The 15,100-nt window shown below is 43.8% G+C and overlaps 7 protein-coding genes across 9 annotated transcripts in view; 2 read left to right on the forward strand and 5 right to left on the reverse strand.

Moving 5' to 3' along the window:
* LOC126563457 (uncharacterized) overlaps positions 1–15,100 on the reverse strand; it is a 420,587-nt gene that overhangs the window by 289,395 nt on the left and 116,092 nt on the right. The gene's annotated exons all lie outside the window — the stretch shown is intronic.
* Positions 1–15,100, reverse strand: part of LOC126561112 (gamma-soluble NSF attachment protein) — a 487,575-nt gene that overhangs the window by 255,324 nt on the left and 217,151 nt on the right. The gene's annotated exons all lie outside the window — the stretch shown is intronic.
* LOC126563195 (cold shock domain-containing protein CG9705) overlaps positions 1–15,100 on the forward strand; it is a 186,540-nt gene that overhangs the window by 45,811 nt on the left and 125,629 nt on the right. The window lies entirely within an intron of this gene.
* The window catches only part of LOC126562375 (arginine kinase), a 310,846-nt gene that overhangs the window by 44,746 nt on the left and 251,000 nt on the right, over positions 1–15,100 (reverse strand). The window lies entirely within an intron of this gene.
* On the forward strand, positions 1,893–3,598 carry LOC126562143 (b(0,+)-type amino acid transporter 1-like). Its single transcript, XM_050218570.1, has 4 exons — positions 1,893–2,373; positions 2,442–2,712; positions 2,784–3,427; positions 3,494–3,598. The coding sequence occupies exons 1-4, from the start codon at positions 1,893–1,895 to the stop codon at positions 3,556–3,558; spliced, it is 1,461 nt and encodes a 486-aa protein (XP_050074527.1). The 3' UTR covers positions 3,559–3,598.
* On the reverse strand, positions 5,880–13,207 carry LOC126561717 (uncharacterized). The gene is made up of 4 exons (XM_050218024.1): positions 13,071–13,207; positions 11,320–12,584; positions 6,757–6,935; positions 5,880–6,629 (listed from the first exon to the last, which is right to left on the reverse strand). Coding segments are annotated over exons 1-4 (2,196 nt in total). The 5' UTR covers positions 13,073–13,207.
* On the reverse strand, positions 13,686–15,056 carry LOC126562265 (cytoplasmic tRNA 2-thiolation protein 2). Its single transcript, XM_050218721.1, has one exon. The coding sequence runs from the start codon at positions 15,021–15,023 to the stop codon at positions 13,686–13,688; it is 1,338 nt and encodes a 445-aa protein (XP_050074678.1). The 5' UTR covers positions 15,024–15,056.

Consider the following 15,100-nt stretch of genomic DNA (forward strand, 5'->3'; position numbering starts at 1 on the left):
CGTGGTCGGAGGGACACGCCACTAGAGAACAGGTCATACCGTAACGCTTAAACGATTCCAACTCTATAACCCCGCGGCAGTCAATTATATTCGATTTTTCCTTCCCTTCACTTCCCGGGAATTATACTCCGGTGCGTGCGTCTCTCCCCACCAAAACGTCCGTCCAATCGTACGCACATGATTTTTGTTGATTGTCGTCATCGAACGGCAGAGCACATGCCCCATTCAAACGACAACTGTTATCGTGCTAATGGGGCCTCCATCACCTCTCCAAAACGACCACCAACTGCTCCCCACTGGGACGCTTGTCGTCTACTAGGCTTCATTGATCCATCATTCCGGTGGATTGACAAGTTTTCGCACGCCTATTCCCTTGGCCTACCTCCGATACACTCCCAATCGATAGAGTGTATAGTGTCAATTTGGGCAAATTAATGATGACGACCGCTTCCATCGTTCCGATTTCCTTTACCAGTGCAGTGGTGACAAACTTCCATAGGCCAGCCACGAGCCATAGCGTCATGGTATGGCTCGGGTGGCTTCACGCATATTCATCAGCACCTTTTGCTATCCAAACCGTGGTAATAGACGAATCAGACGAAACATTATCGAGTTTTTTTCGGTGTGTACTCAGCATGGAGGACCTATTTATAAATGCCCAACGTCTTCGTGGCAAATTTAACGGAGCATCTTCAACAGTTGAAGTTTGCTTTCCCTTCCCCAGTCATCTAACACGGCAGCACAAAATTGGCAACTTCCGCAAGATGACACAATTAAGATTAGCCTGTGTGATCATTCCGTGATCATAAGGCAGATGATAGCTCTACCGCTTCTGTCCACCGGAGAAGCATTCCAAAAGAACTCTTTCTTAGGTCGATTTTGTTGGGGAGGTTTTCAGTGACAAATCATGCTGAAAATTGCGACATTAAGCAGCTTAAGTGCAGGCAAACATTACGCGTGGTCGATAATGGATAGTGTAAACAGGGCGCTCCTTTTAAAATAAATTCACTGAGCTTGGCATCTTTTCGAGTCATGACCCATAAACGCTTTAGCCAATCCGCTGAGATTTAGTTTGAAGCGGTTTGCTATTAAAAGAAGCATTAGCTACACGAAGTCACGTGTCTGCAGTTCTGCTAGCTGTTTTAGATATTAGAACCCAACACAGTAGATGTAATGCTTCTCATAAATCTTCCATCAATCAACCATCGATAACCAACTCCGAGTATGCAGCGATGACCTCGAATTGGACAGATTATCTTCCTGAAGAATATGCGCGATAAGGCGAACCTTTAATTGATGGATTAGGTTCGAGCGATAAATCACCTCAGGGAACAGGGTGTTAGCATTATGTAGCAGAGCGAGAGCCTTATCGATTGAACGATTAGTTCTAGACTGACCGTATCACTTCCTCAGGCCAGTGACAGATGCAGTAGTTTCCCGTACCTGAGCATCAGACCTCTAGCGATAAGATAATATACACACCATGTGCTCATCATTTGCGTCTTGCTCGCTCTCTGTTGTCAACGTGCGCTGCCATCAATAGTTGACGATTTTCCCTTCCTGTGATCCTGGTTGCTGGAACAATGCTTTCTCCGCAAAATATCCCATCAATGATAACGAAACGATATAGCATTATCTGCACTCTCTTCTCCTCTGCACAGATCTCTACACGCCACGGCCAAGTGGAAATGTCAAGTGCCTCCCGTGCCCCGTGTTCTGGAATGTGCCGCACCAAACGCTTTAGCATACGACTACTGAACTGCTAGGCGCTATAGAAGGATCGTGTGTGTGTGTGTGCGCGGGGTCTTATCACCCGGGACAGTGAAAGTAGGGTTCCTTGCACTAGTAGTGTGCAGTTGTGTGTTCGGCAAGGCAGGCTGTTCTCGAACATCATGACGGCCGCCGCAGAACCTAAGGCTGCCGCCGGCCTGAAGCGCGAAATGGGCCTCATGTCGGCGATTAACGTGATCATCAGCGTTATGATTGGGTCCGGTATCTTCGTGTCTCCAACGGCCGCCCTACGCTATTCCGGCAGTGTCGGATTCTGCCTGGTCGTGTGGACCGTTTGTGGTGGAATCTCGCTTCTGGGGGCACTTTGTTTTGCAGAGCTGGGCACGGTTGTGCCTCGGTCCGGTGCTGAGTATGCTTATCTTATTGAGGCGTTTAAAAAATCCCACTCCTTCTGGGGTCCGCTGCCTTCGTTCATATGCGCGTGGGTATATGTGATGATACTTCGACCAGCAGAAATAGCCGTCATCATATTGACGTTTGCCGAGTACTCGATACTGCCATTCCGCCATCTACTTGGGCTGGAGTATATGCCGGCCGAGGATTTGCATCTGCTGATCAAGCTGATAGGCATCTTAGGATTAGGTAATATGGCGCCCATGCTCTACCGTTGAAACCGTTATGACAATCTTGCTAATCTTCTGCCACTGTAGGGATTATCACCTACATCAATCTCAGTAGTGTGAAACTGTACGTCACCATCAACAACGTGTTCGGGTTTTGCAAGGTGTTCGCCTGTCTGGTGGTCATCTTTGGCGGCATCTATCAGCTTGCGATTGGTAATACGGAAAATTTGGCCGGTGGTTTTCAAGGGACTAACACCAGCCCCGGTCACATTGCACTTGCCTTTTACAATGGACTGTGGGCGTACGATGGCTGGTCAAGCGTTACGACCATCACGGAGGAGATAAAAAAACCGGAGGTGTAAGTTAAAACCACTGACATTCACAAAAGAGAATCCTATCTAATATGCTCGCTTTCTGCCACACCAACAGAAACATTCCACGCTCAATCATAATCGCCGTACCGATCATTACCGGACTATACGTGTTCATGAACCTGGCCTACATGACCGTGCTGTCGATGGGTGAGATGATCGCCTCGGAAGCGGTTGGTATCGATTTCGGCGATCGTGCACTCGGTTCGTTTTCGTTTCTCATTCCACTGGGAGTTGCGCTCGCCACGTTCGGATGCGCACTCAGCATTCAGTTTGGCGTAACGCGCCTCTGCTACGTTGCCAGCCAGGAGGGCCAAATGTTGGAGCCTCTTTCGTACATTCACGTGCGTCGTTCAACTCCTGCACCAGCTGTCGCAATGCAGGGCGTGCTGGCGCTTGCCTTCATACTGGTCGGCAACATCGAAACGCTGATCGAGTTCGCATCGTTCCTGATCTGGTTCTTCTATGGTGCGGCGGTCGTGGCACTGTTAGCTCTTCGTCGTACCCAGCCCGATGTACATCGGCCGTACAAGGTGCCCCTGATCGTGCCATACATTACGCTGGCCGTGTCCATCTTCCTGTCGATTGTGCCAGTTATTAGTGATCCTTCACCGAAGTATCTGTTCGCCGTTGGGTTCATCCTGAGCGGAGTGTTGGTGTACACGCCGTTTGTGTACTACAAAGTTCGGCCTCGATGGATTAGTACGTATTAGAATCGAAATGCTTGATGAACTAAGTTGCTATGTTAATCATCTCTTTCAATTACAGATAAGCTCACCTTTATGATACAAGTGCTCTTCGAAGTTGTTCCATCATCTAGCAAATTAGATTAACCAGCACTGGATTGGTTTATATTAAATAAAAAAGTTACTATTTTTTATCGAGCTGATGTTACTAAACAGTTCTATCCTAATGGGTAGCATGATGACAGAAAAGGACATTAAGTAGCTTACATTCGTACCAAACCTAGCAAAATCATAGATCGGGATCGGGATCGAGGGATTCGTACCAAACCTAGCAAAATCATAGATCGGTTTCGAGACTCCGAGAACGTGGCAGATGTTGCCAGGAAAGCAGAGTGTCCTGTGATATTGTTGATACATTATTTTACGGGGTGTCATTTTCCAAGATCATTTTCGCAGACGTCTTCAGCCGCACGTTCCAAGTGATTATCGACATGAAAATTTTGCATAGCAATTTCAAATTCGTCCAGTATCTTTTTCATCTTATGCTGCACCAAATTAACCGGATAACGCTGATAAGTATACACCGTACATGATACAAAAGACGATAAGATGGTAGTAGTTCGTTAGGGAACTCGAATATTCTTCGGATGTACACACAAAAAACTACACACCACACAACTGCCATGAATCAATCCTTTATTGTGCATTCAAAATAAACATTACTCCTCCAGCAACTAACGTGCCAAAAACCTCCCTTTAATTACTTTTGGGACGGTTGTTGTTCCGCTTGTTACACTGTTTTTTTTTTTTTTTGGAGTTACAGTATTATTTCGACTTACAATGTGCATTAATTCAAAAGTTTTTGTCATATATTTATCTTCTTTTTTTGTTGCTTTGCATTACTTTTGCTTATTCAAGATATTGTTTTGAATAATTCACAATTGAGTGAGTTTATGTGTGTTGATTTTTTCTAATATATTGAAAACAAATTTTAAAGGGAAATATCATATTTCCTTTCACGTCGAGAAATGATACACCATTGATGCACGAAAAGTGCACTATAATCTACCCAACACACACATACATGTATAAATTCGCTACTTCCTTTTTGTATGCACTTTCTGCCTTTGTTTTCGCCATCTTTTGTCTGATGATGGTAGTAGAGTAGCGTGCTAAATGTTAGTTTGTTAAAAGTCTCTATTCTGACAGGTATATAAAGAGATAATCGTTGACATTTTTTAAATTTCAACTTGTGTTTTCTGTGTTTTCAGGGCTTTTACTACTTTTCTCCGTTTGTTGGTTTAGATTTGGCTTCCATCGATCTGCCCACCTACACAGGCGCGACCGTTTTCCGGCATGATGTCCGATTTTTACTGTTGCGTGGTTGCATCCTGCTGCTGCTACATCATATTTACATTTAAAAATTTGTCACTTGTTTGGTTGTGTTGTTACTACTGTACTAACTGCAACTGTGTGAAAATCCACGCTGCTGTCGACGGTACACGCACACTGTTTTGTTGATTTGATGTGTATTTCATTCAAAGTACAATTTATAAGCTATTTCAAAACGATACCGTGGAATTAAACGTAAATTTCATTAAATTCACATTCACAAAGACCTGCTCTTGACATACAATCATAGAGAGAGAGAAAGGTACCAATTAATTGGTAACAGGTAGATGTCAGAGAGAAGATTCAAGTCAACAATTCGCGTTTTAATTTGCTTCCTCATCTTCGTGTAAAATTGTGGAATTATCTAAGTATATGGGGAGTTTTTTTTTCTTCAATAGAACAACAGCAGAAAAACGGCATACAATCGAGGTTTTACGTTGGACCAATAATTGAGCATTCCAAACACGGCTCCTAAACGAGCGATCATGATTCTGAAGCCACTTCTTCTGACTGCTGATCTCACTGAAAATAGCCAGGTGAAATGTAAATCGTTCTACGCGTTTGAGTTTTGTAACGTACTCCCCCCGCAGTAGATACTCGGTTTGTGACAAGAACTTAAACATTACATATAGAAAATACTTTTACAGTACAAAACTAAAGAATAAACGAAGATATATATCACTCAATATCGTGTTCTCGATCAAAGTCCTCTAAAGTGAATGGAAGTATATATATCGAAACGCGTTAGCATTTCTCGTCCAATATTCTATCCTTGCACTGCGAGCAACAATGGCCAAACTGCACGTACTTTGAACTATTGACCGATGGGATATAAGCTTTCATTAAAACTACTTCATCCACCCATCTGCCGAACGTAAAAGGTAATGAATTCAATGTAAATGTTTAACCAACACTAATTCAAAATGGAAATAACATCTTGTTTCCGTTTTAAGTTAAATACATTAAATTATATCGCGTTTAGTTTAGTTGGGTTTATGAAGAAAATGTGCAAAATGTGTGTGTTTTAACTAATATGTGCGGTGTGGGATGTGTTTTGAAAAGCTTTCGCTCTCTCTTTAATTCAGTACCACCTGGGGTGGCGGATAAGCAAATGCGGGTGTCGCTCCATTTGCGGCGTACTGATACGCGGCAGCAGCAACTGCTGCGGCCGCTGCCGACGGTAGTGCGGATGATGGCTGTGACCGGGCGCTGTACGCACCACTGCTACCGTACATTTCACTACCAGCCGCAGACTGTTGGGGTTTGTACGAAGGGGCGGAACTTCCGTATGCTGCTGCCGCACTAGCGCCACCCGCCGAAGGGTGCGCACCGGCCAAGCCCGCACCGACCGATGGTGCGCCAGGATATTTGCTCTGCTGGTGGTAGCTGGAGGCAAATGCGGCAGCAGCAGCGGCGGCTGCAGCCGTTGCCGAAGAAGGTGGTGCCGAGAAGCGGCTCTGGCGTTGACCTACCCCACCAACGCTCGGTGGCTTAGCGCCTCCCATGGCCGTACTGGCCGCCAGCCCACCAAGCGTCTGTGGTGGTAAACCCGCGTTTACACCGTACATCGAGAGACGATTGTCACTACGCGGCGGACCGTACTTGTCCGCTCCATCGGTACGACCCATACCGCCATACTTTGGCGCACCGCCGTCACGTTGACCGAATCGTCCAGCACCACCACCGTCATGGCGTGGAGGACCGCCACCGTATGGACCATCCCGTGGTGGACGGTTTTGCTGTCCGCCGAAGCGATGATTATTGTACCGCTGACGACCCTTGCCCATGTTCGGTTTAGCCAGTTCTACAAGCCGTGGATTGATCACCTATAAGTCAAGAGAGTGTTAGAGAAAGGGAGAAGAATTGCGATTATGTTAGTAAATTGTCCAAGCCGTTGTAAAACGGGGTAAACAGGGCGCAACTCGCAGCGGTTCGTGTGGAGCGAAGACTTACCTGATTCGCTTCGCGCAGCACGTTGATCAGGTCGTTCGCTTTGTTGGCATTTGAGTTGGTGAACAAGGTGTAAGCGGTGCCGGTATTGTTCGAGCGTCCCGTTCGACCAATCCGATGCACGTAATCTTCAGAATTCGACGGATAGTCGTAATTGATAACGAACTTTACGTCTTCCACATCTGGAGGCATGTGACACACGGGGGAAGGGCTTGTGTTATTTGCTTATTATAATTGATATACGGTATGTTCGGGGGTACACAAACACACATTGGAGAGAATTGGATCCGAAGATCGGATCGCGAGTAGCAGTAGTAGTACACACAAATAGTAACAAGGTTTTTGTTGGGAAAGTAGGAAAGATGTAGTAGTAGTACGTAAAGAGAATTGTTTGCCATCGGAATTGTGAGAAAAAAAATTTTTGGGAGAAGTTTATGATAGATAGAGATACGGCAAGATACCGTACCAGGTAGGGCTAAAAGTTTGATTTGGAATGGCTAATATAGAAATTGTGCTTGTTGTTGTCGGAGAATCAAAATGGGAAAATAATTTAGATCTTGTGTCACGCGGCAAGCTTCAAGTAACACGACATAATTGTTGCACAATAATTTGTTCCGATAGCCTAGAAAATGCAACAACGACGGAAACAGAGAAGATTCGAACCAAAAATTATGTGAAAGTTAGCAGCGTGGGATAACATTATTCTTCAGTTCTTTAACCAAATCTCACAAATCATCCATTACAACCAAGTTGCACAGCCTGTCTCGGAGCACAGGAAGACAACAGTAACTTTGGTGGTGGGGTCCTATACTAAACAATTTCAATGTTAATATCCTACTCTTACAACAAACACTTGCAACAAGTGTAATTGCTTTTTAGAAACCAAATTACAGTCATTCTTAATTCTATTTTGCTTTAGTCCTTAGACAGGTGTATAACAAAAAACCGATTTCATCCTTTGTACAGTCAAACAAATGGCCGGGAGATCAAACATACAATTTGCATAAGTTTCTTTCAGATTCTTTCATATCTAGTGGTTTGTGTTGGGAACGTTTCACTCACTCTTAAGGAACTTTTTATCACTCTGTACGCCACATCCTATTACGCCGTACCACACACACAATCATTAATTCACACACCTTTTTTGTTGTTGGAAGGAAGGGGAAAGCACAACCATAATAGATTAATCTGGTTGTAAGTGGTCGAGCTTTCATGTTGTACAGATTTAGGGAAATGAATATATTGTCCGAAGAGAAAGTAATAGGTGATTGTGTTTGATCAGAATCATCAGCATTACACACTATATGCCCGGGAAGACTACACAGTAGAAAGGGTACTGTACTGACTGCTGGATAACATTATGATTTCTGATATGTTATGGTTGGAAACACGGAAAGCGGTGCGGTAAATGAGCAAAACCAGCGAAACATACTTCCGAAATACCTTCTTTTACAAACAGAAACAAAACTCAAAGGAAATGATAAAATATTCAAATATTTCGTTAGATCGCGTGCAGAATTTGCAACGACCTCCCTTAACATCACATGGATCAAGGGTCATAATTTTTACAGCAGCAGCCTGTATATGGGAAAGAAGGAAAATGAAAGGACACAGGTACAACACTACGTAACCCTTTTTCTGCACAACGTGTTGAGCTGATGATGATTCCATCTGTTCATCTTCTATATGTCATAATGAAAATTTCAAACACACAACATAACATAATAAATACTTATTTTTTAAACGGGGGCGGAAAACAAATATAAATCGTCCTCGATTTGCGACAATTCGGAAACAATATGTTTGCCCCATGACCGGAATACAGAGCAAAAACTCATCCAATCAAAACCGTGTACGCATTCAAGTGATAAGATAGGCGGTGAAATGCAAGTGTCCTTATGCGTGGATGAAGAAAACTCTTACAGCAACAATAGAAAACGGTGTGTAAGTGTAATACGTCGTTAAACGAAAGAAACTGTTATCTGACAGAGTGTTTAGGTTAGTTCTTTTTTGTAATGGAATAGCAATAATCGCATCTCTTTCCCTGGTACATCATCCCTCATTATCGTACACAAAATGCTTTGGATTGACATACGACAAACGACGACGACACAGGGTAGGATGAAGGAAACGATGTAACTTAACAATGAAGGAACCAAAAACAAACATTTTTCTTATACTAATATAGCAGGGCGGTGACACCATTAATTGGAGGGTATTTAAAGTTTCAAGCATATAATATCACCGCTATTCTGACATTCTGACCGATAGCGGCCGGCAGAGTGCTTTTTGCTTATACTTAAATACATTAGGGCTCCTTAGCTTGATTCGTGTTACATTAAATTTAAAATTTCCTTCAAGATACACTGACCTTGTTTGACCCCATACTTGATCCCACTGCATCATCTCAAAGTATGATATTTAATATGATGATTCATGGGATAGGAAAGTTTTAGAGAAGAGTTTAACAGCATTTCAATATGTCAAAAGGGGAGCCGTTATCAATTTTCTGGAACAAATTGAAAAAAAACGACCCATTGGTTTGATTGCGTTCTGTTCATTCAATAGAATAGGATACAATTAAGTAATTCGATGATTGATATTATCGAAATCTAATATGAATATGTAACATTCTATTTACAAAACTGTTGCCGCATGCACAAATTGATATGTTTAAAATTTCTAAGGACAAAAACTCTTATACTATTCCTTTTTGGAGGAAGAATTACCACACGAATCAAGCTAAATTACCTAATACTAATTTTGATTATTTAATTTACTCAACCCGACCCATTTTTTCATTGCAAACGTAATGCTGTTTCTCCAACTCATAAAGCAACTGTTCACATGTTGAAAATAACACACCACGCGTTGTTTTAAACATGTGGGACCGTTTGTTTCATGGCCGGAAAAAAAACCAAAACACCGCAACCCCTTAATGCTTAATGGAATGTTTGAAATATTGCGGCCAAGCAAAGCACACTGCTTGTTAAACTGCCTCCATATTTGTTTCTGTGCGTTTCACAGCAGCTGCGAGTAAGAGAGAAACGTTGTCCATAATCGATATGATGGAAAGGTGGTTGTTGGAGCATCCTTCATGCCATACCCAAAACTGGATGGTTACGACGTAGATGGATACTAAAAACCAGCGATCCGCCATCATGCAATTTATAGCTACTGTATTTTATATCTTTCCTGATATTCACGATATGTTTGGAGAGAAAAGATTAATTTAAAGTTTACCCAACACAGACCGGAATCCTTGTTCGTCCTCGGCTTTATGGCTGAAAGAAATAAATAAGCCACATTTGCTTTATGCATACTTACCTGCTAACTGTGGAAGAAGGAAGCAACTGCCATCTAAAAAGCTTCTAGCGATGCGTGTGATCGGGCTGTAATTTTTTGCGTTACTTTATCGTGGTTGTGAATACAGGAAATACATAAAACCTTGCACAAATTCAACATTATTGCACTTGCACTTTTCTCATCGTCTCACATATCTCTCGCGTGCTCTCGCGGCTCCCACGGCCTCTAGAGTCAGGCGCAATAGAAACCACAATAGATCCAAACAAATACAGAAGAATATTCCTTTAAGCAGGTGTGTCTTGCCGCTTGATCGCTTGAACTCGGGCTCAACAGCTCTGGGGAAAAGCTATGTAGTAAGGAAGGTATATTGCAGCAATTGTTCGATGCAATTTTGTTCGACCTTTGATATTTTTTGGATACGGTATGTCTGTTTTGGCTCCACACATTATTATCTAACCCATTGGCACTCTCTCCCTGTCCGCTTATGCTTACAATTCTACATCGCTTTATAAATCAGGATCTCGGCCAGTAATCAGATGACTGACAAGGTTTTGCTTTCGCTTTTTCGTTCAACCAACGAATCGCCAACAACCAGCAGCAAGGTGGTCGCGCTCTATTGATTTGGTTTGGAGTTTGGTCTATTTTTTTGTCTCAATGAAGTATAGTCGGTCAGTTTAGGATACACAGTTTGGTCAATAATGTTAAGGGGTTGCTTTTCTTTACGCTTCTTGTCTTGCAGATGATGTAAGATTGCTAGAGAAAGTTCATTGGCTCCAAGGAACGCAAATGAACACACAGAATAACTATCCCAACAATGATTGAAAGAACAAGTGTGTTCGGAACATGAACAGTGTGTGTGTATGTGGAATTACAAGAGATTGGTATGCGTTCTTGCAGGATTAAACATGATTGTTCTTTTCTTTTTTTTTAATTTAATGGTAAACATGCAGACAGACATCTCTGCAACCCCAGAGTACGTAAGCGGCAACTGACAGGATATTTGTCCGTCGGAGAATTTGAAAACGCTTTTCTACAAAACGTAAGTCCAAATTTCATTCTACAGAAGTACTGTGAGGTAGGATGAGGTCCAAGGTTTGCCAACCGAGAAGTCAGTCTCTACATTTACCGTTCGTATTTTGGATAGGATTTTTTTTAGTCTAAAACTCATGTTTCTCTATGATTTTTTACTTTATGGAGGATACGAATGTACTGTTTCGCTAGATAGAATATGCCAGCAGCTGGCGGAACGTAAAAACTTACCCAAACCGCGAGCAGCTACATCCGTGGCCACCAGTATGCCCTGGCGTCCGTTACGGAATGTGCTGAGCACGTAGTCACGCTCCTGCTGCGACTTATCGCCATGAATAGCGACGGCACGCCATCCATTACGGTTCACGATGCGCGTTATGTCATCGACACGACGCTTTGTCTCCACGAAGATGATGGTCTTCGTGTCCGGTTCGGCCGATATCTCCGTCAGCAGCTTCATCAGCTTCTGATCCTTCTCGTAATCTTCACACACATCCACAATCTGCAGGATGTTGTGGTTTGCCGACAAATTCAGCGATCCGATATTGATCTGGATGTAGTCGGCCAAAAATTCTTCCGCCAGATTGCGCACCTCCTTTGGCCAGGTGGCTGACCACATCAGCACCTGCCGATCCGGGCGGATCTGGCCCATAATTTTTCGAATCTGCGGCTCAAAGCCCATGTCCAGCATACGGTCGGCTTCGTCCAGCACCAGGTAGGTGCAGCGGCGCAAGTTCGTTATACCGCGCTCGAGAAAATCGATCAATCGTCCCGGGGTGGCAATCACAATTTCGGCACCCCGCTCGAGATCACGTATCTGTGGTCCCTTCGGAGCGCCACCGAAAACGCACGTATTGTTTGCACTGACGCGCGAACCAAAGTCCGTCGCTACCTGCTGGATCTGTTGGGCCAGCTCGCGGGTCGGTGCAAGAATCAGTGCAATCGGTCCATCACCCCGTCGAATGTTCGTCTGATGCTGAATATGCACCAGCGACGGTACCACGTATGCCAGCGTCTTGCCAGATCCGGTCTGTGCAATACCCACCATGTCACGACCGCTCAGCGCGATCGGCATACCCTGGGCCTGGATGGCCGTGGGTTTGCTGAAGCCTTGACGCTTCAGCTCTTCCATAATATACACGGGTAGACCACCGTCCTCGAACTCCATGCTCGGACGGGGTACGTCACGACCCTTCAGTGTGATCTGATGCTTGTTCAGATAGCCTTCAATGTCCGCCACGGTCAGATTCATGAGCCCGGCGGATGGTTGATAAAAATTCTTCTCAAATGGTGTCAGATCCTCCGGTTCCCACTTGACGTTGCGGAGATTCTTTCCATTGTTGGACTGACGGTCGAACGATCCACCGTTACCGCCCCCGTAGCCTCCAGCTCCACCTTCACGACGGAATCCACCACCCATGGGGCCACCTGGGCGTCCACCCTGCATTCCACCGCGGTTAAAACCACCGTTACCAGGCTGTGGGCGATTTCCGTACCTGTGAAAGAAAACATGGCGCATTGTGTTTCAGATCCAAAATTGTTTCAAACATGCAACCGCACTGCGCCGACTCATTAAGGAAAAATCAATCATAGCAAGCACTTCAGCGTGGAGAACACGCTTCAATACGTGTGACGTAGATAATCGATAATTGTCTGCATAAGTGACCCAGTGCTACTCACAATAAATATTTTACATTGTAGTCGAATTCTGTTTGAAAAATATTTTTCATTCCAAAAAGCATTCACATTTTGTTATCTAACAAGATCCAGTAATGGTGCATAGCAACCATACTGACAAAAAAAAAATAGGACAGGCCAGTGGAAAGAAAAATTTTCTATTCCATTTTCTATGGCCGCCATCTTGGAATTGCCCCCTGCGTAGCGCTAGCTCATGACGAAATTTTCAATCGCAATTTAAGGACGGGAAAACATTTTCCCCAAGAAAATAACATGTTATTCCTACAGCTTAACGGTTTACTTACATTATTTTCGTGTTTTGTGAAGGTTTGTTGCTGATAGCGAGGCAAATTCGGGATAATAAAATTCACAGTAAGATTTGCACGACCTTCTCCGTTTCTGCTCACTAACACTTTGACACCGTGATGACACAGACAGGGTACAGTGCGTTTCAAACTTTTGCCTGCACTTTCCACAATATAAATGCTGTCATTTTTGCGGCGAAAAAATTGAGGATTTTAAATTATTTTTCTAAATTTATTTCGTGCTACAAACCTTATATGATTGTAATAAACATTTCGACCTTTTATTTGGCTGTATTGTAATACATTAGAAAGGGCTGTTTGCATTTTAAAAGACAATTGAGCACGCGACGGATACTTGAAAAAGTCCCACTGTGACCACAGGCGAAAATGCAGCAAAATCCTTTGACAACAGTGCGGGATTCCGATATCGTGCTTGTTTATTTGTGGGTCTCTTTTTAAATTTTATGTCCCAGCTGTTCGGATGATTTCCAGTTCCTCTTGCTGAAATTCTGCCATATAAGCTCTGATTAAATTGAAAATTATCAAAGAATAACTCATATAGATGCAACAATGAATTGTTTTATTGAAAATAACTTCTTCCATCTCCCAACGCAACTATTCATTTATATCTTCAAATATATTCCTACAACCATGACACAGGTGCTTCAGTAGTTCCTGCTTCTCGTCATCTTCCCCATTCACGGCTCGATCGGCGTCCAACTCCATTTGCTTCGATTTCTGTAAAATATCTTCATGACTACAGGCGGCATTAATTCTAGACGAAACGAGTCTCGAATATTCGGTGGCAAAGAGCGTTTTTGATCCTCGATAATCTAAAGCAGCGCCACAAAATCGGCAACGTTCTGCCACTGGCGACTTATCGTTTAATGTGAGTTTCTTATCGAACAATGCAAGAAAATCGCTTCCATCCTCCGGAACACCCGCGGGTGCTATTTGTTGCACTGTTTTCGGTGCATCAAGCTTGTCACCGGTACGAAAAACCGTGGAAACGGTAGAAGGGAAGCTTTGCTGCAGGTTGTCGATGAATTTTGCGGTCAAATTTTGTAGGCTTGGCTTATCTTCGAAGTGTTTGGCGAGTGGCAAGTATAGCAGTTGTGTCTCACTGTACTGCAAATAATTGGCAACCTCATCCGGGTTTAGATCACGTATCGGTCGTATTAGCTTCACTGCATTGTCACGATCATCGCAGAACGCCACATCTTGCGCCAGGGAACAACCGCGACCTAGAGCCACATTGGATAGAAGAGTTTTTGCCAGGTCGATCCCAATGTCCGACAGGAAGACGTAGTTACAGTTAAGCGTCTTCGCAATGATTCGATACGTTTGTTTGTGCACCTGCTCCAAGAGGTCCTGTTTGGATGACACCGATCGGACCGATTTCAGCACTTGCAACAGGCGCTGCTCATCTTGCTCGAACCCGGTCGGAGAAAAATCGTTGTCGAAAGTTATTTCCACATACTTCGAAGAACCACATACAGTGTAATACGCTGGAAAGCCACTAAACTGTTTTAGTACACTAATCCGCTTTGCCAGCAGTTGAATTCTAAGCTCATCTGCTCTTGCAACAAAACCATCATCCACATACAGCAGGACGGGCACTATTCGCAGCTGTTTGAACGAGTCCTGCTCCAGCCCGAACCGTATCATATCGAGCAGGATTACATTTTCCGGCCCACCGGTAAAAATGACTAGCACACGTGATCCTCGGCGTACGATTTTCGTGGAGCCCAACGAAGCACGAAACTTGTGTCGTACATAATTCAAAAAACAAACCCGACACTGCGGTTCCTTTAGGTTTAGTTTCAGTACGGCCAACTCCGTGTTGCACTTTCGGCATAGCTCGTTTGCAGCGAGTTCCGGTTGTGGGGTGTCTTCCTTCATACCGTGCGTTGCTCCTTCGTCTCCAAAATCATCCTCCGCAATACTGCACATTGTTTTAGTGAGTCACTAAAATGGATTAAAATAGTAAAACGTAAAATTTTCTCCTCCCGTGCCGGGATTCCTTCGAA

Source organism: Anopheles maculipalpis, chromosome 3RL (genome assembly GCF_943734695.1).
Source record: "Anopheles maculipalpis chromosome 3RL, idAnoMacuDA_375_x, whole genome shotgun sequence".
Lineage (NCBI taxonomy): Eukaryota > Metazoa > Arthropoda > Insecta > Diptera > Culicidae > Anopheles > Anopheles maculipalpis.